The following is a 23,472-nucleotide window of genomic DNA, read 5'->3' as shown; positions in this document are numbered from 1 at the left end:
GGCTGAGGTGAGTGGATTGCCTGAGCCCACGGGTTCAAGACCCGCCTGGGCAGCAAGACCCCATCTCTACAATAAATCAAAAAAATCAGCCAGGCATGGTAGCGCATGCCTGTAATTCCGGCTACCTGGAAGGCTGAGGTGGAAGGATCGCCGGAGCCCAGCAGGTCAAGGCTGCGGTGGCCGGGAGCGGCCACTGCACTCCAGTCTGGGTGACAGAGTGAGACTCCAACTCAAAAAAAAAAAAAAAGAAAAAAAGAAAATACAGCTGTGAATTCATTACCAGAACTGTTAAAAGTTAACACTTGCCAGAGTGTTTGCCATGTGCCGGGCCCAATAAGTGTTTCATGTATGTTGACTTATTGCAATCCTGTGAGGTAGGTTGTTATAATCCTCTTTTTACAGGTGAAGAAACTGGAGCGAAGGGAATTAAGTTATTGGCTTACAGTCCTTCACTTAGTGAATGGCAGTGCTGGGGCTTGAGCCCAGGTAGTCTGGCTCTGGAGTCTGCAGTCTTCTCAAACCATGACTAGATGTAGGTCCTGTCCTCTAAGTTTGCAGTCTAGGAATATATGAGGGTGACCTCCAAATCCCCAGAATTTAGTTATTAAAAATTGTGATTTATTCTTACATATCTAAACTTCGATATCACCTTCAAAGTACTCTCTGTCTGATGCAACACACCTATCGAAATGCTTTTACCTCTGCTCAAAGTACTTTTTGAACTTGTTTATTTTGATGCCTTTTAGTGCTTCTTCTGTTTTGTTTTTTTTTTTTTTTTTTTGAGTTGGAGTCTTACTCTGTTGCCCAGACTGGAGTGCAGTGGCCGCTCCTGGCCACCGCAGCCTCGACCTGCTGGGTTCCGGCGATCCTTCCGTCTCAGCCTTCCAAGTAGCCGGAATTACAGGCATGCGCTACCACGCCCGGCTGATTTTTTGATTTACTGTAGAGATGAGGTCTCGCTGCCCAGGTGGGTCTCGAACCCGCGGGCTCAGGCAATCCACTCACCTCAGCCTCCCAAAGGCGCGGGATTACAGGCTGAGCCACCAAGCCCGGCTTCTTCCGTTTTTTGTTTTACATCTTCCCTTATGTTTCCCTTTGAGGACTTTTTTCATCTGAGGAAACGAAAGATTGTTGCTCGGGGTGAGATTGGGTGAATAGAGAGGGTGGGGCATGGGGTCATGCCATTTCTCGTTCAAAAACAGCTGAACACTCAGCACAGGGTGGGCAGGTGCACTCATAAATCACCCATCGTGACATGGACAAACGCGTTGAAATAATCTCCAAAAAAAAAAAAAAATTCACTGAAGCTGAACACAGCCTCTCACAACTCTAGCTCGTACACTGTTGCTGATGAGTTCCTAGAACACTTACTTGGTGGGGGAGGCCTGTGCTACAAAGGGCCCACTTTCCAAAAGGTAACTTCGTTTTTTTGGGGGGAGGTCCCCCCTCATAGTTAAGTTAATTAGGCTGCTTCTCACCTTTATTTTATGCCTACCTTTATTATCTACATATACACCAGGCTCATTTGTCTTAGAATAGTTTGCATGGTGTCACTCTCCTACAAAACCCTCCTTCCCACAGAGGACAATTTTGACCCTCTAGCCTGGAATTCACAGATTTCTGTAGTCTCCTTCAACTCGTCTTTTCAACAAGTTTTTGTCTTCTGTTTCCTACCTAAATTTCAGCCAGATGGGCCAGCCTGATGATTCTGATCTGTGTCCCATTCATTCCCCCATGTCCAGAGGGAGTCTTTTTCTTCCTCACCATGCAGGAGCTATTTGAAATCCCATCTCCCCACCAGCCTTAACTGGAGCATGTGGTTTTCCTTAGTACTCCTTGCTGTCTACATGATGAATTTCACTTTTTTTTTTTTAAGAGATGAGGTCATGCTGTGTTGCCTAGGTTGATCTTGAACTTCTGGGTCTTGAGTGATCCCCCCACCTCTGCCTCCCAAAGTGCTGGGATTACAGGCATGAACCATGGCTCCTGGCCACAAATTTTACATTTAATAATGAACTATTTCTGGGATCCCATAATTTACTTTTCATATGGATATACCTGGTCTCCCTTAATCAAATTGGGAAGGATTAAGCTTGTGTTCTCCTATAGAACCTTTCTAATCAGTTTTGCAGATTTCTTGAATACGTTTCCTTCCATCAAATCCCACTGTCCCTCCTCCTCTTTTTCTTCCTTTTAGTGCTCCGTCCTCAAGTCTCATAGAATAGATGACATTATATCAGGGTTGATGAGAAGGAGACTTAAAAAAAAAGTTCCTACTCTGCATTCTGCAGTAATTTATAATCCTGAGGGAGGCACCTACATTCATTTGCTTGTTCCACTCTTTCCCTTCCGTAATCTTTGCCCATAATTGGAATGGTATCTTGTTCTCACCTGGTGCAAAATATTTTCTCCTACATTGATTTCATAATGAGGTCTTAAACTCAATATCTTTGCCAAACTACACTTCATGGGTAATTTTTTTTTTCCTGTCTAGTATCATATTCTTGGCAAATCCTACTATCTGGTTAGTGGAACTAGAATGCATTTTGCTGTCAACTCCTTTTTAAAAATATAGTGATTTGGCCAGTACCATCATTCTTTACTCTTCCTCTGCAGGAATTTGGTTCTGTCATAGCAACAAAGGGGCTTTGCAATTTCCTCCCTAGGGTTGGTGTCCCTTAGGAGATGCTTTGAAAGTCCCAACCCTTCCCAGATGCTGGACTGTACTTGTGGATCTTGGCTTGTTCTGTGAACAGTAGAATGAAGGATATTCCTTATTTCTGATGCCAGACAGGGGAGGTAACAACCAGAGATTATGACTCTATATCCTCTCATTACCAAAGTTGAGTTGATGGACTTTGAGTTCAGATAAAGTGGTGGCTTCAAATATCAGCAAATTATATAACGCTTTCTTCAACAATCTGTCCACTCCCTATTCAGATTTTTTGTGTGTGTTTCTTCAGCTTCACCATGAGTGTGGGAGGAATAAGTCTAATATCCTAGCTTTCAGAATTAAGTTGCCAACATCCCAGTTTAAGAGGTAGTGTGGCCAGGTGGTCGAGAGACCAATAGGTTCTCGAGTCAAACAGACCTGAGTTAAGATCTTCACTCTGACACTTTCTAGGTGTTCTGATTTGGCTAAATTACTTGACTTCAGATTGTTTATATATAAAATGGTATTATAGTCACCAACTTATGAAATGGGTACGATTTCATTTTCTGAGTATATAGTAAAAGGCAAAAAAAAAAAAAAATCTTGTCTTTATGGAGCCCAGTGTAATAGCTCTGTCACAAGATGTTGGGGAATTAAATGAGAAATAATTTTAAATGTTGAGCACAATGTCTGGTACTCAACAGCACTGTGCAGTGTTGATCTCACCCACACTGTGCCCCAGCTTGGCACAGAGTAAGCACCCAGCCAACTTTGATTGAAGAACTTAATTCATGTGTGTGTGTGCCAGTTTTTTTCACGAAACAATCATGTGTGTGTTGGTTCCCTGGTTTACTGTTTCAGCTTTCAAAGAGCAGCACGAGCTTTTTTGGCTTCTCCTATAGGAGTCATTGACAGACATCACGTGTTTAGCCTTCTGTTGCTTAATTTTCAGCACAGGTTGGATGAAGCAAGACTTCTTATCTGCTGTATTCCTGGGAATAGCTGGGTGTTAGCAGCTATTGAGTCCTTTGACTTGATATTTGAGGAATGAGATATGGTGAGGGTCAGATGCTAGGCTGTGGCATCAAGGTACATTCTCAAGCAGGTTGTTGCCTTTCATAATTCTGAAAAACTAATGCTTAATTTCTTTCTTTTCTTTTTTTTTTTTTGAGTTGGAGTCTCACTCTGTCACCCAGGCTGGAGGGCAGTGGCCGCTCCTGGCCACCGCAGCCTCGACCTGCTGGGCTCCGGCGATCCTTCTGCCTCAGCCTTCCCAGTAGCCGGAATTACAGGCGCGCGCTACCATGCCTGGCTGATTTTTTGATTTATTGTAAAGATGATGTCTCCCTGCCCAGGCGGGTCTTGAACCCGCGGGCTCAGGCAATCCACTCACCTCAGCCTCCCAAAGGCGCGAGATTACAGGCTGAGCCACCGAGCCTGGCTTATTTAGCATTTTTTAAGAAGTCAGATAAAATGCAAAAGCTAAAAAAGGACAACGATGACATTTGCATATGCAAATTGACATTCCTTTATATTTTAGAGATGGGTCTTACTATTTTGTCCAGGCTGGCCTTGAATTCATGGGCTCGAGTGATCCTCCCACCTCAGCTGGGACTGTTAACATTCTGCCACACCTGGCTAAATTAGCATTCATTTTATCCGAATCGATCATAATTGATGTTTTGTATATTATGGTTCAGATGTATCGTATTGAGCCATGAAATGAAAACAAAGGCCAGAAGTGTCAGTGTCATCTAGTTAAACTTGCTAATTTCGCAAATAAAGAAACAGTCCCAAAGTGCTTTGATGACTTAGTTGAGTGAGGACTAAGCCAACTTTTCATGAGTCTTGATGTTTTATATAAGGCAGTTGAGGAGATCACTTGGGGGGCTGGGGAAGGAGCGTGGGTCGGGTTTGTAGAAGTTTAACTTCACCACCACTGCCTGTGACAGAGATCAAGAGAAAGGACGTGAAAGAGAGTGTGTGTGAGAAAGTGAGTTCATGTGTCCAACAAAGGCATGAATTAAATGCTTTGCAGCCATTTCCTGCCCTTTGATTTGATGTCTTTGGTGCAGGAGCCGAATAAGTCGCAGTTCATGAAAGAAGAAAAATAGAACACGAGCTCGCACTTGTGTGTGTCTGAGAGTGGGTGTGTGTGTAATTTCCTGGATTTTTGGTAAACTTTTGGTGCTGGCTAATTTCCCCTATTTATTGGCTTCCTGGTGTAGCGAACCCTTGGGTGCCCAACCTCAAGCCAGGACACAGTGTGAGGAAGGATAAATAGGTGTCTTATCAGGAGCAGGTGGGTGCTTGGTGACAGTGAATAGGCTTACTATCATAAAGGTAAAGAGAACCCTGTTCTTTATGTGTTTTGATGCTCTAGACTGTGGAAGAAACTCTTATGTGTAAATCTTATATAAGAATTCTTGCAGAGCTGGGTTACTTGAATTCCTTTGACAACTCTTAACTCCTAGCTAGAATAAGTATTTGTATAAGTCACTTTCCAAAAACATTTTTAAAAAAAAAATCAGAGTCTCTCTCTGTCTCCCAGGCTGGAATGCAGGGGCACACTCATGGCCACTGCAACCTCAGCCAGTTGGGCTCAAGCGATCCTTCTGCCTCAACCTTCCAAGTAGCTGAAACCACAGGCATGTGGTTTCATGGCTAATTCTTTGATTTATTGTATAGACGAGGTTTGCCATGTTGCCCAGGCTGGTCTCAAACTCCTGGGCTCAGGCAATCCTCTCGCTTCCATCTCCCAAAGCATTGAGATTACAGGTATGAGCCACCATGGCCGGCCTCAAAAAAAATTTTAAAAGCCACATGCAAAACCTAATTGCCATTTTCAAAAAATACATAAAATTTCTAAATAGTAAACAATAGTGAGTAATTGCTTTACCAAGTAATCAGTTTTGAAAGCAATTAGTTTGAAATCTAAATATAAGAAAACTGGATTCAGATTTAGCTGATTGGGATTCTCTCTTTCTCAATTAAAGGCCAATAGGGTCATTAGTTATTGGGAGTGGTAATAACATCCCATTGCATTCTAGCTACTTTGAATTGCTGATGTAGCTTAATGAAGTTATCCTTCTTTGGGACTTGCATTTTGACATTGATGCTACTAATATAAGTCAAAAAATTCAATTCTTCTGGTGTTTATAGGGGAGGGTTGATGATCATAAGAAGGCATTTGCCTCTCCTGGTAAGTGGCATAATTCATATATTTCTATTTGCTTTCCTTTTCCAGCTTGTTGGTTTTGGTTTAAGTAACCAGCTGGTGGTTGCTTTCAAAGAAGACAACACTGTTGCTTTTAAGCACCTGTTCTTGAAAGGATATTCTGGTGTAGATGAAGATGACTACAGTTGCAGTGTGTATACTCAGGAGGACGCCTACGAGAGCATCTTTTTTGCTATTAATCAGGTAAGTGTCTAGGCCCAGTGGCTCATACCTGTAATCCCAGCACTTTAGGAGGCTGAGGTGGGAGGATTGCTTGAGCTCAGGAGTTCGAGACCAGCTTGGGCAACATAGCAAGATCTTGGCTCTACCAAAAAAAAAAAAAAATTCAAAAAAATTAGCCGGGCATAGTGGCACACACCTGTAGTCCCAGCTACTTGGGAGGCTTAGGCGGAAGGCTCGCCTGAGCCTGGGAGGTCAAGGCTGCAGTGAGCCATGATCATGACACTGCACTCCAGCCTGGGTGACAGAGTGAGACACCTGACTCAAAAATAAAAAATAAAAAAAGACTGGGTGTGATGGCTCACTCCCATAATCCCAGCATTTTGGAAGGCCAAGGCAGGAGGATCACTCAAGCCCAGGAGTTCAAGACCAGCCTGGGCAACATAGTCTTTAATAATAATAATAATAATCAATTAAAAAATAAATCAGGTGTTTTGTGTGAATGACCTATACAGTAAGTTCCCTATATATGAATCTTCAAGTTGCAAACTTTCAAAGATGTGAATGTGCATTCACACATCCAATCATGTTAAGTTAGTTCACGTCTGACTTACATTGTCATGTGCACACATCCTCTACAAATGGGATTTCTGTGTTTTTTTGGTGTATACAGGTGGTTTTTTTGGTGTGTGTGAAAAGTATTATAAACCAATTATAGTACTATATAATCGATTGTGTTAATTGGGTACCTATGCTAACTTTCTTGGACTCACGAACAAATTGGACTTATGAACATGCTCTCAGAATGGAACTCGTTCATAAGTTCAAAACTTCACTGTAGTACTTTAAGAATATATTGCTACTTGGCTTTGTCTTAGCAAACAAATAAAAATTATTCATACATGAAAATATTCTAATGTAAATTTTGCATAGTCTACCAAAAAAAATTCATTGCTATTTCTGAACTACATTTTCACACAACAGAGTTTGACTATTTTGAATTTTTCTTCAAGATTTATCTTTTTTTATTAATCCCTTCACATCCATTACTTTTGGAAGATAACCCAAATCAAATAGCCAAGAGTAGATTTATAATTTTAGGAGGTTTGATTAAGATTTCATATGAAATCTAAGATTCTATGGTTTCAGTTTTGATGTCTTAACATTAATAACTCTAGCTGGATCTTAAGAATATGGAGTAAGATATAGTTGTATTAGGTATGAGGGAGCGGATTGGTAGACCAGCAGAGAGCATTTAGGGGAGATAAACTGTTCTTACTATTGTCCTGTGTTTTTAATTCATTCATTCAATAAATATTCGAGTACCTAGTGTGAAGAAAGTATTATTCTAGACACCGGAGATACAGCAGTGAATGAAATAGACAAAAACCTGTCTTTATAGGGCTTAATTCTAGAAAGGAGTGTTAGACAAATAAGAAATTAAGGCCAGTCTTGGTGGCTCACATCTGTAATTCCAGCACTTTAGGAGGCCAAGGTGGAAGGATTGCTTGAGTCCAGAAGTTCGAGACCAGCCTAGGCAATAGTGAGACCTTGTCTTTATAAAAAATAAAAATAAACATAAAAGCATTAGCTGGGCCTGGTGGCATGTGCCTGTAGTCCCCGTTACTTGGGAGGCTGAGTGGAAGGATCACTTGAACCCAGGAGGTCAGGGCTATGGTGAGCTCTGATTATACCACTGTACTCCAGCCTGGTCAGTAGACTGGCTCCCTGGAAATACCACCTGAAAAGCATGTTGTTAAGCAAAGCTTAGCTTATTACTTACAGTGGTAAGAAAGATGCTATCTAGAACAATTTCAGTATTGCCTTGGGTGAGGAGGGAGTTCTTCAGCTTGATTAGAATTAGGTAGGGATCATAGTTTGTGGTTGGTGATCACAGCAAGATGACGGTTGCGGGGGGAGGTCTCAAAGAATCTTAGAGCTGTTATCAGACTAAATCTTCACATTAGTATCTATTTAAATGAGTTTTTTTAAATGCTCCTGAAATAAGCAATACAGTTATTTGCAACTTTTAAAGTTCTAGGGCACAACTTTCCTAGAATAATAAAATCATACTAATGAAGGTAGGGACTAGTGAGACTAGCCAACAGTAAAGCCAAGTTAATGGAAGCTAATGGAAGGTAATGTTAGTGTTAGTTATGTTTATGTAAGCTGTGGGGTGTGGATGGCTCATGTCCTCAGTGGAATGTCTGAAAGTGATCACTGCTAAGTAATAAAGCAGGGATAAGCAGCAACTTTGTAAACACTCCCAGAGCAGTGTTTGGGCCTGGTGACGGATGTGCAATTTTTTGCATTTTTAATTTTTATTCACTGTATTTTTTAGTTGAATGAACAGGTACTCACTGCACACATCAAATATTTATGGGGTACAATGTGATGCTCTGATCTTATGTTCTCAATTTTCATTGACTCAGTGAGGGAGGGCCTCATTGAGGTGCTGAGATTTGGGTTGAGACCTGAAGGGGTGAGCCAAGCAGGTGCAGGCCTAGAGTTCCAAGCAGAGGGCACAGCAAAGGCTAAAGGCAGAAATATGCCTGGTGAGCTCCAGGAATGGTCTGGAGGCAGTGTGGCTTTGGAGGCTGGAGCCAAGAGTCGTATTGGTCAGGCAGGAGCTGGACTTTGGCTCTGAGCAAAATGAGCATGTTTAGTTCTGAGTTCTGTAAGGCTGTGTGTTCCTGAGGGATGTGAGAACATTTCTTTGTGTGTGGTATTTGAAACTGGGACATTCTATGAGGTACATGATGAAAACAATACAAAGTGGCTGAAAATGCATTCAATATGCTGTAACTTCGATCAACTTCTACAAGCTCATGCATGTTTTTATTTAACTATTTTTAAAATAGTATCATCGTCTCAAGGACATTACCCTGGGCACCCTTGGTTATGGAGAAAATGAAGACAATAGAATTGGCTTAAAAGTCTGTAAGAAACATTACAAGAAAGGGACCATGTTTCCTTCCAACGAGACACTGAATATTGACAGTGACATTGAGACAGGTAATGCAGTGATCATTTCATGATGTGCCCTTAACATCTTCTGTGGCGAGAGCAGAAACACCCTCATGTGCTAGCAACCCAAATGAATCAACTTTGCTTTTGTGCGAGCTCACCTATTAGAGGCCAGCACCTTCACATGTGCCTGCAGAGGGCTTTGGCTCGGGAAACTGCAGTTGTGGTGGAGTTCTTGGTACAACTCAAGATTGTTGGTTTGGGGATAAATGCACAGGCATTTCTTGTTTATGTTTCACCCTCCACGAGGGTGCAAGTGACAAAATGGTCTGTTAGTATACAATGCAATAATATATACCTTGCACACTTTTTTATTGTTTGTAAAATATATAAATGCTCTTCAAAGGTGAATTGTGATGAATAACTTATTTTCTCTGTTAGGAGGTTGGTTGGTAAAAAGTTAATGGCTCATTAAGTAGAATTGTTTTGTGCCATTCTGTTACGAATTTAAAAGCACACTCCATATGTAAGTAGAAAGTGTTTGACTTAAGATTTTGGGGTTTTGTTATTTATTCAACAAACCTCTGGTGTTCAGCCACCGTGTCCAAGGCACTCAGTTTTATGTTCTGGGATTGCAAAGATTAATCACTCATGGCTTCTCAAGTAGCTAACAGCTTAGGAGTAGGGTTCCTAATAGTTATAATTTGGAATGTTTTATTAAAGTGAGTGTCCCATTTGACCATATTTCCTATCACTGGATCTTAGGGTGCCTTGGTAACAATACAGCAGAACACAAAGACAGAAGTTTTAATTCTGTTTCTCTCGGCTGCTTGTTCAGAATCTCTGTGAGTAAATGTGTCGCAGGCTCTTGGTTCTGAAAGAAGCAGCCTGTAAACCAGCTCCATCTGGGGCCACATGATGTCTGGTCCCCAGGGTGCCTTCAGAGACCATCTAGAGTTGGTGCCTTTTTGGCATCAGGGACCAGCTTTGTGGAAGACAATTTTTTCACCGGGGGAGAGTGGGGTATAGTTTCAGGATGATTCGAGTGCATTACATTTATAGTTCAGAGCAGTGATGGCATTAGATTCTCATAAGGACTGAGCAGCCTAGATCAGGAATGGACTTTCCTGTTTCTTTATGACTAGATTGGGGCTATACATCTTTGGGAGGAATACCACACAAGTGATGTTGTTTCCTTCTTGGTATGTTGGCACATGCAGTTCATGATAGGGTTCCCGTTCCTATGAGAGTCTAATGCCACTGAGCTGATCTGACAGAAGGTGAACCTCAGGTGATAATGCGGGTGATGGGGAGTGGCCACAAACACAGAGGAAACTTTGCTCACTCCCCTGTCGCTTCCCCCCTACTATGCGGCTTGGTTCCTTTCAGGCTGTGGACCGCTATAGATCCGTGGTCTAGGGGTTGGAGACCCTTGATCTAGAGGACAGTGGCTTAGTTCTGAGCTAGCAGCACTGGAATGTCACTTGTCTTATTGTCCTGGAGTCTTCTACTAACCTGAGATCAATTTAGTAGTTCACCTGTAGGGGCTAATCCTGTTTGACTTTTTCTGGATCTTTTGCCTGGGGCGGTCAGCTGTGCTCCTCCCTGTGGATGATTCCTGTGACTGTGATAGGAGAACTTGACAGAGCTGAAAACTTGTTCTGTCACCCTCTGCTTTAAGAAAGCCACCTGTCACTTGTGCTTTTAAAAATACGTGACTCGAGCTGGATGAATCATACAACTGTCTTCCTGTGTTTCATGGGCTGTTTTTCTCAACTGATTTTCCTTGGAAAATTGATTCAAGAAATGTGGCCAATGTCAATATCAGTAGCTAAGTAGGATGGGCAATGCTGGAAAGCAGGATTATTCCTGCTCTTGCTAAGCTCCTATCAGAAGCAGAATAAATGACATGGGCAGAGGGTGATTATTGATTTGACTTTATTGTAAGATAGATTGCTTAAGCAGGTTAAATGTATTCTTTGACTTATTAAATAAACTTGTCAAAGAGAATCTTTTGATACATCTATTCAAAAGGTGTAAAGAAGAGTTTTAAAATACTCGATACTGGATTTTAGACTATCTTTTCTTGGGTATCTTGGAGGAAGCCTGCAGATGATATATACGGGGTGCCAAAAAAATGTATACACATTTTAGGAGATGTTATCTATGTATTACTTTTCATAGTTGAACTAAATTACAGTAGTAATGTGTAGTATGATGCTCAATCAACCGTGCTTCTGCCATTTTCTTTGACTGTCTTGACTGTCACATGGGGATGCTAGCATTCATTTGATTAAGGCCATCTTTTGAGCGAACATTATATTTAACAGGTGTATACTTTTTTATGGTATATACATAGAAATTGAGTTTGACTTCATTGTTTTGATAATATAGTTTAGGCAAATTAGCAAAAGCTGTTTTAGATGAACTACTCAAGAATTTTGCATTATCTTTACTATTCAGAGAATCATCCTTCATAGTGTGCTAAGCACAGAGATCCACCTGTGTGCCCAGCTTTCCTGGGAAACTTCTGTTTAGTTGTGCAACTGACTGTGCAGATAAATCTTAGTATTTCCTTTAATACATGCTAACAGACACATTCCTCCTGGGTCTGCCCCTAGAACTGTAGTGTCCTAGGTCAACCTCACTGTTAAAAAAATTTGTTTTACAACATTTGGGTGACTCTCACTGTAATACAGTATTTCATTTTCTGTAATATAATTTTTGACTTTCTTATGTTCTTTTCCACATGTTCTTAGCATGAAACATTATGCCCATTTCGTCATTTTTCCTGCGCTCTTAAGAACATAGCGAATCCACTCTCTCTTTAAGAGTGTTGTTATTTCATTGACTAGAACAGTGGTCCCCAGCTCTTTTGGCATCAGGGACCAGTTTTGTGGAAGACAATTTTTTGTGATCATCTGATCACTCAATTACCATTTTATCACATTTGTTTGATCATTCTTCTTGTGTATAATTATTTCTCTTGAAGGCACAGACATGCTGCTTCTTTACCTCTAAATACTTCTGTGTGCATTTCCCCAAAACAAGAACATTCCCCTACACAACCATGGTACCGTGCTCAAAATGATGCTTTAACATTGACGCAATGCTACAAGCCCTGTTCACATTTCATCAATTGTTCCAGTGTTCTTCACAGCCAAATAAAAACTGACCCCTCCCCCCCATGAGGATCTGTTCCAGGATCACATCTGGCATCTTGGTTGTTATGTCTTATCTGGTTGTTATGTCTTTTGGTCTCTTTTGATCTGGAGCAATAGGACGTTCTTTGGTTTTTCTGTTTGTTTTAACTTTGATGACCTTGACATTTTGAAAGAGTGGGATGTTCCAGAATGGACTTTGCTGTTTCTTTATGACTAGATTGGGGCTATACATCTTTGGGAGGAATACCGCACAAGTGATGTTGTTTCCTTCTTGGTACGTTGAATCAGGAGGTACGTGATGTCTGTTTATCTCATTACTAGCAATGTTAGCTTTGATCACCTGGTTAGTGTAGTTTCTGCCAGGTTCTCCACTGTAGGGTTACTATTGCTCTTCCTGTGTAATTTGTAAGTATTTTCTGGGGAAATACTCTGAAGCTTTCTAAGTATCCTGCTTTTTGTCACACTTTTACCCAGTAGTTTTTTAGTGTATGGTTTTTGCCTGAAACAACCACTTATTGTTCTTTCATTGCTCTAGATTGTGTTCATTTGGACCATCAGACTCTCTCCAAGAACCCACAGGACTGGAAGAACTTGTCATTCTTCAGACTAGAATTTTATAGGTAAAAGCGTTTTTTAGTCTCACTACCCAGGAGACAAGGGCGAAGGAAGAATGATATAGTACAACGGTGACATTTCATACATTTTCATGTATTTTATTCAGGCTCTTACAAGTCGACATCTCCTTTCATCTCAAGGGCATTGGTCTACAAACGATTCGTTCCCGTGAGGTACCGGACTGTTATATCTTTCAGAACACGGCAAGTGTCTTTGTCTTACTAAGCCATTTTCTCTTATTTTCCCCTACACATTTTGTAGATGCAGAGTGTAACACACTAGCATTAGATGCATTAGATGCAGCTGTGTTTAAAAAAATTGAATCATACATTGTGGTATTGCTTGTTTTTTTTTTTTTTTTAAGATTAGAAAACATAGTTTAGTTAAAAGTAAATTAGAGAGAGAGAGAGAGAGAGAGAGAGAGAGAGAGAGAGAGAGAGAATTCACCTCCCCAAGGTAGGGAAGGGGGCCAAAGTCAGGAAGCATGATGACAGCCATAGCTTAAAGAGCCCATGGCCACACCAGAGTCTAGCAAGGCAATGGCCACATCGTGGTATTGTTGAACCAGAGACCATTACTTCTGAAGATGAAGCAGGCAAGCCCATCTCAGCTTTTAAAAACTAGATTTCTGGGTTGAAGAGTTTTCAAAATTGGCCTCGACATCCTAGTCTTCTTATACATTAAAAAATGTTGATGACAAGAATTTTAGGTGTCTATAGTGCTCTTCCCGGCTTCAAAGGAAGGTCTTTGCAAATGTTGTATGTAGTAAATGTTTTCAAACCTCAAGGCAGAAACTGATCTGAAGGCCAGTCTGCAAGAGACTTCACTTTTTGGAAGCAGTAAGTTGGCTTCTCACTTTCATGGACTTTCTCCTTCCTTCTCTCTGTTCTTCTTTTCTTTCTTTTCTACTTTCTTCTTTCCCCCTCCGTGCCTCCCTCCCTTTCCTGTTTGTCAAGGGGCTAAATGGAATGCTTAGCTGAAAGTTATATGTTCTGTTTTTCAGCAATTCAGAAGAGTGCTTATTTGACAATAATCTGTAAAAACTTAATGAGTCCTTTCTAAGCACCAGACGTGTGGCTATGTCCTAGAGGTACAGTGGCAGCCGGGAAGCTTATAGCTTAGTGGAGGAAACAGACAGAAAAACAAGTACATTGAGAAATAAAAGTAACTACAGATTGTGATGTGTGGACAGGAAGTATGTATCCAGCTGAGATGCATTCTGGAAGAGAGACAGGAGAGGAGCCTGGAGGGGGGTCTGCAAGGAGGGGGTCATCGATGACTTTGTCATGACATGGTCAGCAGTGTGGGTTAAAAAAATTGACTTTTCACTTTTTTGTTATTCTTTGGACTCGTACCTCCTTAAGGTTCTGAAAAGGTGAAAAAAGTATTTTAGGGACTCTCCTGGAGGAAATAGAGACCTTGAATGCCAATGCTAGTGAAGGTTTAGTCATAGATTATAGGGACAAAAATGAAGGTGGTTTGGCTTAATTCTCTAAGCTTTGGTTTGGTTGTAGTGAGGTTCTTGGACTACATAGAACTTGGCTTGTGTTCAGAGACGTACAGACGCTTATACATTCAGCTCTACATTTGGCTTTCCAAGTTTTTTTCTTGATTTTTTTTTGAACTTCTTCATGTGTTCACCCTAAGAACTACTTGGCATATAGCACTTATAAGCTTTAAATTATTTAAATGATTGATTTAAATTGCATAATGTGGAAGATTGAGGGCATTTGGATATCTTAAGTTCGGCCTAAAGTAGTCTTTGTTGTTTCTGAAATATTACATGTAACTCTTGAAGCAAACAAACAAACAAAAAATCCAGTCTAGTAAAAACCTAGAATTCCATACCCAAAGGATTAAATTGAAGTAAATACTTTTAGAGTCTATTTAGCATAATAAATGAAAGAATTGTGTTCTCCTACTAAAGATTCATGAATTCTAGCTTTTATTCCTGGGACTGGTTGGCTATTTTGCTCTAGTTTTTGTCTAAACCAGAGATCTGAAATTCTGGATCTAGTAAACCTTCATATATACAAATTCAGATTGTATTTTTTTCATTAATAACAAAGTTGTGAGGAAATTTTGTGATGAGGACATTTCCATTGGCTTAATTTACATCTTCATCTATTGTGTGTTTCTTAGCCACTAATTGTAGCTGTTGTTGTTTTTGACAATTTGGACTTCAGGTCTTCATACTAGAGGATTGAAATATTTACATGGCACCATCACAACACTGAGGTATTCTGAGTTTAATTATGAGTTTACCTCTACTGGTGAGTTTTATACTTTTTGTGTGTTTTCATGATAGTAATTATTGTCCTTTTGTTTCCAACTGTAGTATTGCCTTAAGCATTTCTTGTAAGGCTGGTCTACTAGTGATGAATTTCCTCAGTTTTTGTTTGGAAAGATCTTTACTTATTCTTCATTTCTGAAAGGTAGTTTTACTGGATATAGGATTCTTGGCTGCCAGGGTTTTTTTTTTTCTTTCTTTTCTTTCAGCACATTCTCTCCTGGCCTGCAGAATTTCTGCTGAGAAATCTGCTGATAGTCTAATAGAGATTCCCTTATATGTGGCTTGGTGCTTTTTTCCTTGTAGCTTTTATAATTTTATCTTTGACTTTTGGCAGTTTGTGCCTTGGAGAGGATCTTTTTGAGTTGGATCTAATTGGGGATCTTTGAGCTTCCTGGATCTGTATTTTCATATCTCTCCCAATACTTGGGAATTTTTTGACCATTTTTTTCATTAAACAGGTTTTTCTGTGCCTTTCTCTATCTCTTCTCCTGGGACTCCTATAATACAAGAATTTATTCTTAATGGTGTCCTGTAAATCCTGGCTTTCTTCATTTTTCTTTTGTTTCCTCTAACTGGCTTACATCAAATTTAGAAATTTCAGTTTAGAAATTATTTCTGGTCGGGTGCGGTGGCTCATGCCTATAATCCCAGCTCTTTGGGAGGTTGAGGTGAGAGGACTGCCTGAGCCCATGGGTTCGAGACCAGCCTGAGCAAATTGACAAGACCTCATCTCTACAATAAATAAAAAAATTAGCCAGGCATAGAATTACAGATGCATGCCTGTAGTTCCAGCTACTTGGAAGGTTGAGGTGGAAGGATCACCTGAGCCCAGCAGGTCAAGGCTGTGGCAACTGTGAGTGTGCCACTGCATGCCAGCCTGGGTGACAGAGTGAGACTCCATTCAAAAAAAAAAGAAAAGAAAAGAAATTATTTCTTTTGCTTTATCAAGTCTATTGTTGAAACACTCAATTACATTTTAAAATCTTATTCATTGAATTTTCAGCTCTAAGATTTCAGTTTGATTCTGATTCTTTTTTTATGCTATTTATCTCTTTATCAAAATTCCCATTTGGATCATAAATTGTTTTCCTGATTTCATTGAATTGTCTGTATTCTCTTGTATCTTGCTGAGTTTTCTTAAGATTATTATTTTGAATTTCTTTTCAGTCATTTTATAAATGTTCTTCTCTTTCTGATCTGCTATTTGAGAATTATTGTATATATTTCCTTGTTTTTCATGTTTTTTTGTGTCCCTACATTGATATCTGTGTACTTAGTGGAATGGCTGCATTTTTCAATTTTGTGGAGTGACTTTTGTAGGGAGAGACTTTTTCCTGTAGATGGGTCCTAGGGTGTCAGTTGGGTATAACGTATTGACTGTGGCTCTGGGTTGTGGTCTCCATGCAGTTTCTTTAGCTGTAATCGTCATCAGTAATGTTTGCAACTGCCTCAGTGGCCTAGGCTATGGGAGTTAGTGATTACAGTGCTGCATTTTTTTTTTTTTTTTGAGTTGGAGTCTCACTCTGTTGCCCAGACTGGAGTGCAGTGGCTGCTTCCGGCCACCGCAGCCTCGACCTGCTGGGCTCCGGCGATCCTTCTGCCTCAGGCTTCCAAGTAGCTGGAACTACAGGAGCACGCTACCATGCCCGGCTATTATTTATTTATATATTGTAGAGATGAGGTCTCGCCAAGTTGCCCACGCGGGTCTCGAACCCGCAGGCTTAGGCAATCCACTCACCTCAGCCTCCCAAAGGCATGGGATTACAGGCTGAGCCACCGAGCCTGGCTTCAGTTCTGCAATTTTATTGGAGATGGGGGTGCCAGGGTCATTGTCAGGGTGGACATGTGCAGATGTGATGGATGGCAGGCTCTTGGAGGGGAGGCTGGGTGCTGCCACCTGACTGTCATACCAGGTGTGCATGGGTGCAATAGGCCAGCAGGCTGTGAGGTGGGCTCTCTCCCAGAGAGGTGGAGCTGTTACCAAACTGGCTATCAGGCTGGGTGCAGGTGCATGCAAGCATGGAGGGCCACTCAGATGTGTGGCATGAATGTGTCCAGGCACAGCAGCCCAGCCAGCTCTTTGGTGGCTTCCCCACAGTGTGGGTTTGCTGGGGAATGAGGGTAAGTGTGGGGGTCAAGCACCACATGGATTCAGACATCAGGATCTCGGTTGCTCCATCAGGCCTGGGCTCTGGGCAGGCACCTGTATAAACATGGTAAAATGATGTCAGAGTTTCAGGGATGGAGAGAGATGACAAATACTGGCCCCTAGGGCAGGATATAGTCTAGCAGTGGGTCCGGTTTCAAGATGGCATCTTGCCATAGAGACTGATGTCACAGTGGGATAAGGAAAGCACAACGTGGGCTCCTATGGTGGGACAATGCAGCCACGTGGACTCCTGGCAACTCTCCAAAGTGGATTCAGGCTCTGTATGGACCAGGTTGAGGGTTCTCCTGTAGTAAGAAATACTGGCATCTGTGGCTGTCACAGGGACCGCTGGGGGTCTCCAGCTTAACTTCTTCCATGAGAAGTGCCCCCGTCCCAAGCCTGAGCTGATCCCTGTGCAGGAGACAGAGCCAGGATGTCCTGCTCCCCTCTCTAGAGTTGCTACCCTGGTGTATTTCCTCAGTCACTCTAGTGGAAATATAGTTTTAGTTCCTTTTTTGGGGGTAGTGTAGAGAACAGTTGCCAGGCAATTCCAATTGACTGTTTTGCTGGCTGGTATAATTTTCTTTGCATCAGCACACTCTATGAAGGACGCTGATTTTTTTTTTTTAAAGCAGAGTTGACCTAACAAGTTATATTTTCCGCCGGGCTGTAACCTTTCTGTGCATTTGTATTTCCAGATTACCTTTGACAATAAAGCTCACAGTGGCAAAATCAGAATCTATTTTGACAGTGATGCCAACATCGAAGAATGTAAAGGCTTGAATATTTTTGGATCTAGTAAGTATGCTATGTACTCGCCCATGTGACTGACAGATGAGTTTTTAGCACTTTATTTTCAGATGTTTAAATGGTTTATGAGGAGGGAACTCCCCCTCCAAATCCCAGAATTTATTTATGAAAAATTGCGTGTTGATTCTTACCTGTTTAAAATTCAGTCATTCTCAAAGTACTCTCTGTTGGAGGCCATACACCTATCGAGATGCTTCTTTCACTGCTCAAAACAGTTTTTGAACTCGTTCATTTGGATGTCTTTTTAGTGCTTCTGCCGTTTTTTTGTTTCACCTCTTTCACATCTGCAAAACATTTCCCTATGAGGAGTTTTTTCACTCAGGGAAACAAAAGAAAAAAAGTCACTTGGAGTGAGATGGGGTGAATAGGGAGGGTGGGGCATAGGGTTATGCGGGTTTTGGTCCAAAACTGCTGAACACAGCATGGTGTGGGCAGGTATACTCATAAATCACCCATCATGAAATGGGCAGATGCATTGAAAGAATCTCCAAAAAATTTCACTGAAACCAAACATAGCCTCTTTCCAGAATGCTAGCAGGTCCGCTGATGCCGATGGGTCCCTAGAACACTTCCCCTAGTGGGGAAAACCTGTACTACAAGGGGCCTACCCTCCAAATGATAATTCTGGAATTTTGGTGGGGGGTCCCCCTCGTGTGATAGGAAGAAAAATTCCATAAATTCACTTTAGATTCTATAAAGCATATCCCAAAACTTTTTTTTCCAATTAGCAAATGTTTATTACACACCTCTTAGAAGAGGTAGCACACGTGATTCTGGCTAGGCGCCTGAGCTTTGGAGCCAGACTACCTGCCTTTGGGTTCTCATTCTGTTAACTGTGCCTGTGATCTTGATCACATTTCTTAGCCTGTTTCGGTATTTTTCTCTGCAAAACGAGAGTGCTAATAGGTAAAGGCTGAGCATCCTCAAACTGAAAATTTTAAATGCCCCCAAATTCAAAATGTTCAGAGCGCTGACACGACGCTCAAAGGAAATGCTCTCTGAAGCATCGAATTTGGAATGCGCAACCAGGCGGTATAATGCCAATATTCCAAAATCCAAAAAATTAGGAAATTTGAAACAGCTCTGGCCCCACACATTTTGGGTGAGAGACACTCCTCCTGTTCTTCGCTTCCAGAATGTGGAGTAGTAAATGAGTTAGCATGTCAAGCAAAGCACTGAGAACAAGAGTTGGCACGTATTAATTGCTAGGGTTACTGATGGAGCCAGTTCTGGTTGCTCATTGAGGGCCTGACATGATGTTAATGGTGGCTGGGCTGTATTTTTCAATCTCTAAGTTCTGTTTAAGAGACGTTCCTTGGACCAGATTATCAGAACGAAATACAACAGAAAATACCTGCAGCTCCTGCATTAGCCTTGTTTTCAGCGCGGTTGGATTCGTGGCCTGCTGCTTTTCCATCGTATCAGATGCTCTGAAGATTTCTGTTTTGGCCTCAGTAGTTCCACTAGGACTGATCACAACACACGGTTCTGGTTTTTGCTAAAACGGTTCTCCAGCCCACACCTCTCTTTTCCAGACAGGCAAAGATCAGTGTTTTCCAAGTCCAAGTGTAGGCGGTAATTTTCTATGAAAAGAAGCCGACCTTTGCCACATGTGTGATTTGGGACAGAGTATGAAGGTGAAAATGACCAAATGAGTCGGTCAAACGTGTGACTAAAACCATTTCCTTCCTCACCCAGGGCTCATAATATCAGTGTTTATCCCTTGTCTATGCCCAGGAGAGAGGATCTCTGGCTCCCTCCTATGGCCGATAAGGAAAAACACAAACCAAGTCAAAAACCGAGTCACAAACTGAGTAAAAAACACGGAAAGTGGCAAATGCTTCTCTGAGAGCTGTATCTTGAGAAACCAGGTTTCATCACCAAGAGAATACGAATTTAAATTAAAATGCTTTGTACCTGTGCTACTGAAAATAGGGAGTGGCAATAGGTAGCTTTTCACAAATAATTTGAAAGTTGTCTTGAACTTAAATGTTCTAGTAAAAACTGTGTGACAGTTTTTAGAGAAATTTTCCTACTTGGAAAATTTGAAGAATTGTAATTCAAAAAAATTAAAATGATGTGATGTGAAAGGCTTCAAAAGTTGATTTTTGGAAACCAGCTTAGGAAATGGATTTTTTTCCCCTTCTCTATGAAGCTGTCTGGTGGCTGGACCTTGCCCTGGCTTTGGGAGAAGGTCAAGGGCAAGAACCACATCGGGTGGGTTTCACCCTCTTTCCAAAAAGCCCCGAGGCCCATTTGCATCCACACCCTTAATCCCAGTTTCCCCTTGTCAGTAGCCACGTTATCTCAAGGCGAAATATGAAGGCAGATGTCCATTTTCACATACAGACCTCATGTTGCCTTTTGTGACTTCTGATTCCCATGTCCAGGTATGCTCTGTCTTTATCTGACTTGATTTTATAAATGTAGCCATTGGGGTGGTGAGGCACTTGTGGAGGAATTCGTGGACGGGATTCCCAATGGATGGGTGATAGACATGGTATTCCAGGGAAAGGGATTTCAGTAGGTTTGGGAAACCCCGGGCTGGAGACCACAGGCAGGCTGATGGTGGAGTGGTAGTACATTTCAGGTCTCTGGAAGGGCTGAGTGGCCTGTGGGACTTCCCTGACCAGGCTGGCAGGGGCATCTTTCTGGACTAGTGGAAAGCCAGGTTTGGGAAATGTTTCTGTGGGGTAACATGGTTTCAGTAGAGTAAGGAAACCATTGGGATGCTCATAATATATATAAAAATATATAGACTATAAAATGAAATGTGATATATTTTGCATTATATACATTTATATATATATTCATATTTATCACACACATTTATATACTAATAGGTCATACATTTAGTATATCGTATTATATATATATTTAATTTTTTAAATTTTTAATTTAATTAATTAATTTATTTCTTTAGTTGGAGTCTCACTCTGTCGCCCAGCCTGGAGTGCAGCGGCCGCTTCCGGCCACCGCAGCCTCGACCTGCTGGGCTCCGGCGATCCTTCCGCCCCAGCCTTCCGAGTAGCCGGAATTACAGGCATGCGCTACCACACCCAGCTGATTTTTTTTTTTATTTATTGCAGAGATGAGGTCTCGCTGCCCAGGCAGGTCTCGAACCCTCAGGCTCAGGCAATTCACTCACCTCAGCCTCCCAAAGGCACGGGATGAGCCACCGAGCCCGGCAATTTTTTATTTTTTAAACATTTTTTTATTTTAAAATTGTGGGATACAGTTAAGGGTTAGGTATACAAATATGCATCGTTCAGGCACCCTTGTTGATAAGGGGTGTCTCCCCATCCCCAGATAGATATTGACTACTGTTAATCCCCCCACCCTAGCCCACCCTGTCCTCCCCTCCCCATAGTTTCCCACCACTGTCAATCCTTTTCTTATAGTATTACGATAGATGTTCAAGGTCCACTTAGGAGTGAGAACATGTGATACACAGATCTTTGTTTCTTTGAGAGATCACCCAGTATTATAGACTCTAGTTCCATCCAGGTTGCTGCGAAATTCATGATTTTGTCCTTTTTTATGGCTGTGTAGTATTCCATTGTGTATATGTACCACATTTTAAAAATCTAATCCTCTTTTGATGGACAGTACGGTTGGTTCCAGGTTCTTGCTATTGTGAACAACGCTGTGATAAACATACGTGTGCAGGTATCTTTTTGATAGAGTGATTTGAGTTCTTCAGGGTATATTCCCAGTAGGGGGATTGCGGGGTCATATGGGAGGTCGATATTTAGAACTTTTAGGAATCGCCACACTGCTTTCCACAGAGGTTGCACTAGTTTACACTCCTACCATCAGGGTAGAAGTGTTCCCTTTTCACCACATCCTCTCCAGCATCTGTTATTTTTTGAGTTATTGATAATGGCCATTCTGACTGGAGTTAGGTGGTGTCTCAGTGTAGTTTTAATTTGCGTCTCCTTGATGATTAGTGAGGTTGAACATTTCTTCATGTGTCTGTTGGCTGCTTGTATGTCTTCTGTTGTGAAGTGTCTGTTCATATCTTTTGCCCACTTTGTAATGGGGTTGTTTGTTTTTTTCTTTTCAGCACGTTTGAGTGCCTTGTAGATCCAAGATGTTAAGCCTTTGTCAGACATGGAGTTGGCAAATACTTTTTCTCAGTCTGTGGGCTGTGTCCCTGCTCTCTTGATGGTTTCTTTGGCTTTGCAGAAGCTTGTCAGTTTAATGAGGTCCCACTTGTCTATCTTATCTCTTATGGCCTGTGCATTTTGGGGTTTGTTCAGGAATTGGATGCCAGTTCCAATTTCCATAAGGGTGTGTCCTGCATTTTCTAAGGTTCTTATGGTTTGAGGTTTTACATTTAGTTCTCTGATCCATTTAGAGTTAATTTTCGTGTATGGGAATAGATAGGGGTTTTGTTTGAGTCTTCTGCATGTGGTCAGCCAGTTTTCCCAGCACCATTTACTGAATAGGTTCTCTCCCCAGAGGTAGGTGGTGGAGGCTTTGTTGAAGATGTGTGTGTGGCTATTGTGAATGGGATTGTACTTTTTATTTGGGTCTCTGCCTGTTTGTTGTTGGCGTATAGGAATCCAACTGCCTTTTGCATGTTTATTTTTTTACCCTGAGACTTTGCCAAAGTTCTTTATCAGTGCAAGGAGGGTTTTGACAGATTCTCTTGGGTTTTCAAGGTACACGATCATGTCATCTGCAAAGAGAGATAACTTGACTTCCTCTTTTCCTATTTGGATACCCCTGATCGCCTTCTCTTTTCTGATTGCTCTAACCAGGACTTCCAATACTATATTGAACAGAGGGGAGAGAGTGGGCATCCTTGTCTTGTTCCAGTTTTCAGGGGAAATGCTTCCAAATTTTGTCTGTTTAGGAGTATGCTAGCTGTGGGTTTCTCGTAGATGGCTTTTACTATTTTGAGGTATCTTCCATGTATGCCTAGATGTTCGAGGTTTTTTATCAAGAAGGGGTAATGGATTTTATCAAAAGCTTTTTCTGCATCTAATGATATAATCATGTGGTTTTTGTTCTGACATTTGTTGATGTATTTAATTACATTTATTGTCTTGTGAATGTTGAACCAGCCTTGTGTCCCAGGGATGAAGCCTACTTGGTCATGATGGATGATTTTTGAGATGTGTTGTTGAATCCAGTTTGCTAGGATCTTTTTGAGAATTTTAGCGTCTATGTTCATCAAAGATATTGGTCTGTAGTTCTGTTTCTTTGTTGGGTATATACCTGGCTTGGGTATCAATGTGATGTTAGCTTCATAAAATGATTTGGGGAGAGTTCTATCTTAATCACCTGGAATACTTTCAGTAGGATTTGGTATTAACTCCTCATTAAAGGTTTTATAGAACTCTGCAGGAAAACCATATGGTCCAGGGCTTGTGTGTGTGTGTGTGTGTGTGTGTGTGTGTGTGTGTGTGTGTGTGT

At 41.4% G+C, this 23,472-nt stretch overlaps 1 protein-coding gene across 1 annotated transcript in view; it reads left to right on the top strand.

Moving 5' to 3' along the window:
* Nucleotides 1–23,472, top strand: part of MCOLN2 (mucolipin 2) — a 73,905-nt gene that overhangs the window by 24,425 nt on the left and 26,008 nt on the right. Inside the window, exons 3-7 of the mRNA XM_008064796.1 lie at nt 5,901–6,074; nt 8,912–9,065; nt 12,717–12,801; nt 12,903–12,999; nt 17,937–18,036. Of these exons, the coding sequence (XP_008062987.1) occupies nt 5,901–6,074; nt 8,912–9,065; nt 12,717–12,801; nt 12,903–12,999; nt 17,937–18,036 (610 nt within the window). The remainder of the gene's footprint in view (nt 1–5,900; nt 6,075–8,911; nt 9,066–12,716; nt 12,802–12,902; nt 13,000–17,936; nt 18,037–23,472) is intronic.

Source organism: Carlito syrichta, unplaced genomic scaffold, assembly GCF_000164805.1.
Source record: "Carlito syrichta isolate Samal-C Ts95f unplaced genomic scaffold, Tarsius_syrichta-2.0.1 Scaffold308051, whole genome shotgun sequence".
In the NCBI taxonomy this organism is placed as follows: domain Eukaryota; kingdom Metazoa; phylum Chordata; class Mammalia; order Primates; family Tarsiidae; genus Carlito; species Carlito syrichta.
This window is presented reverse-complemented; position numbering and strand designations above follow the sequence as displayed.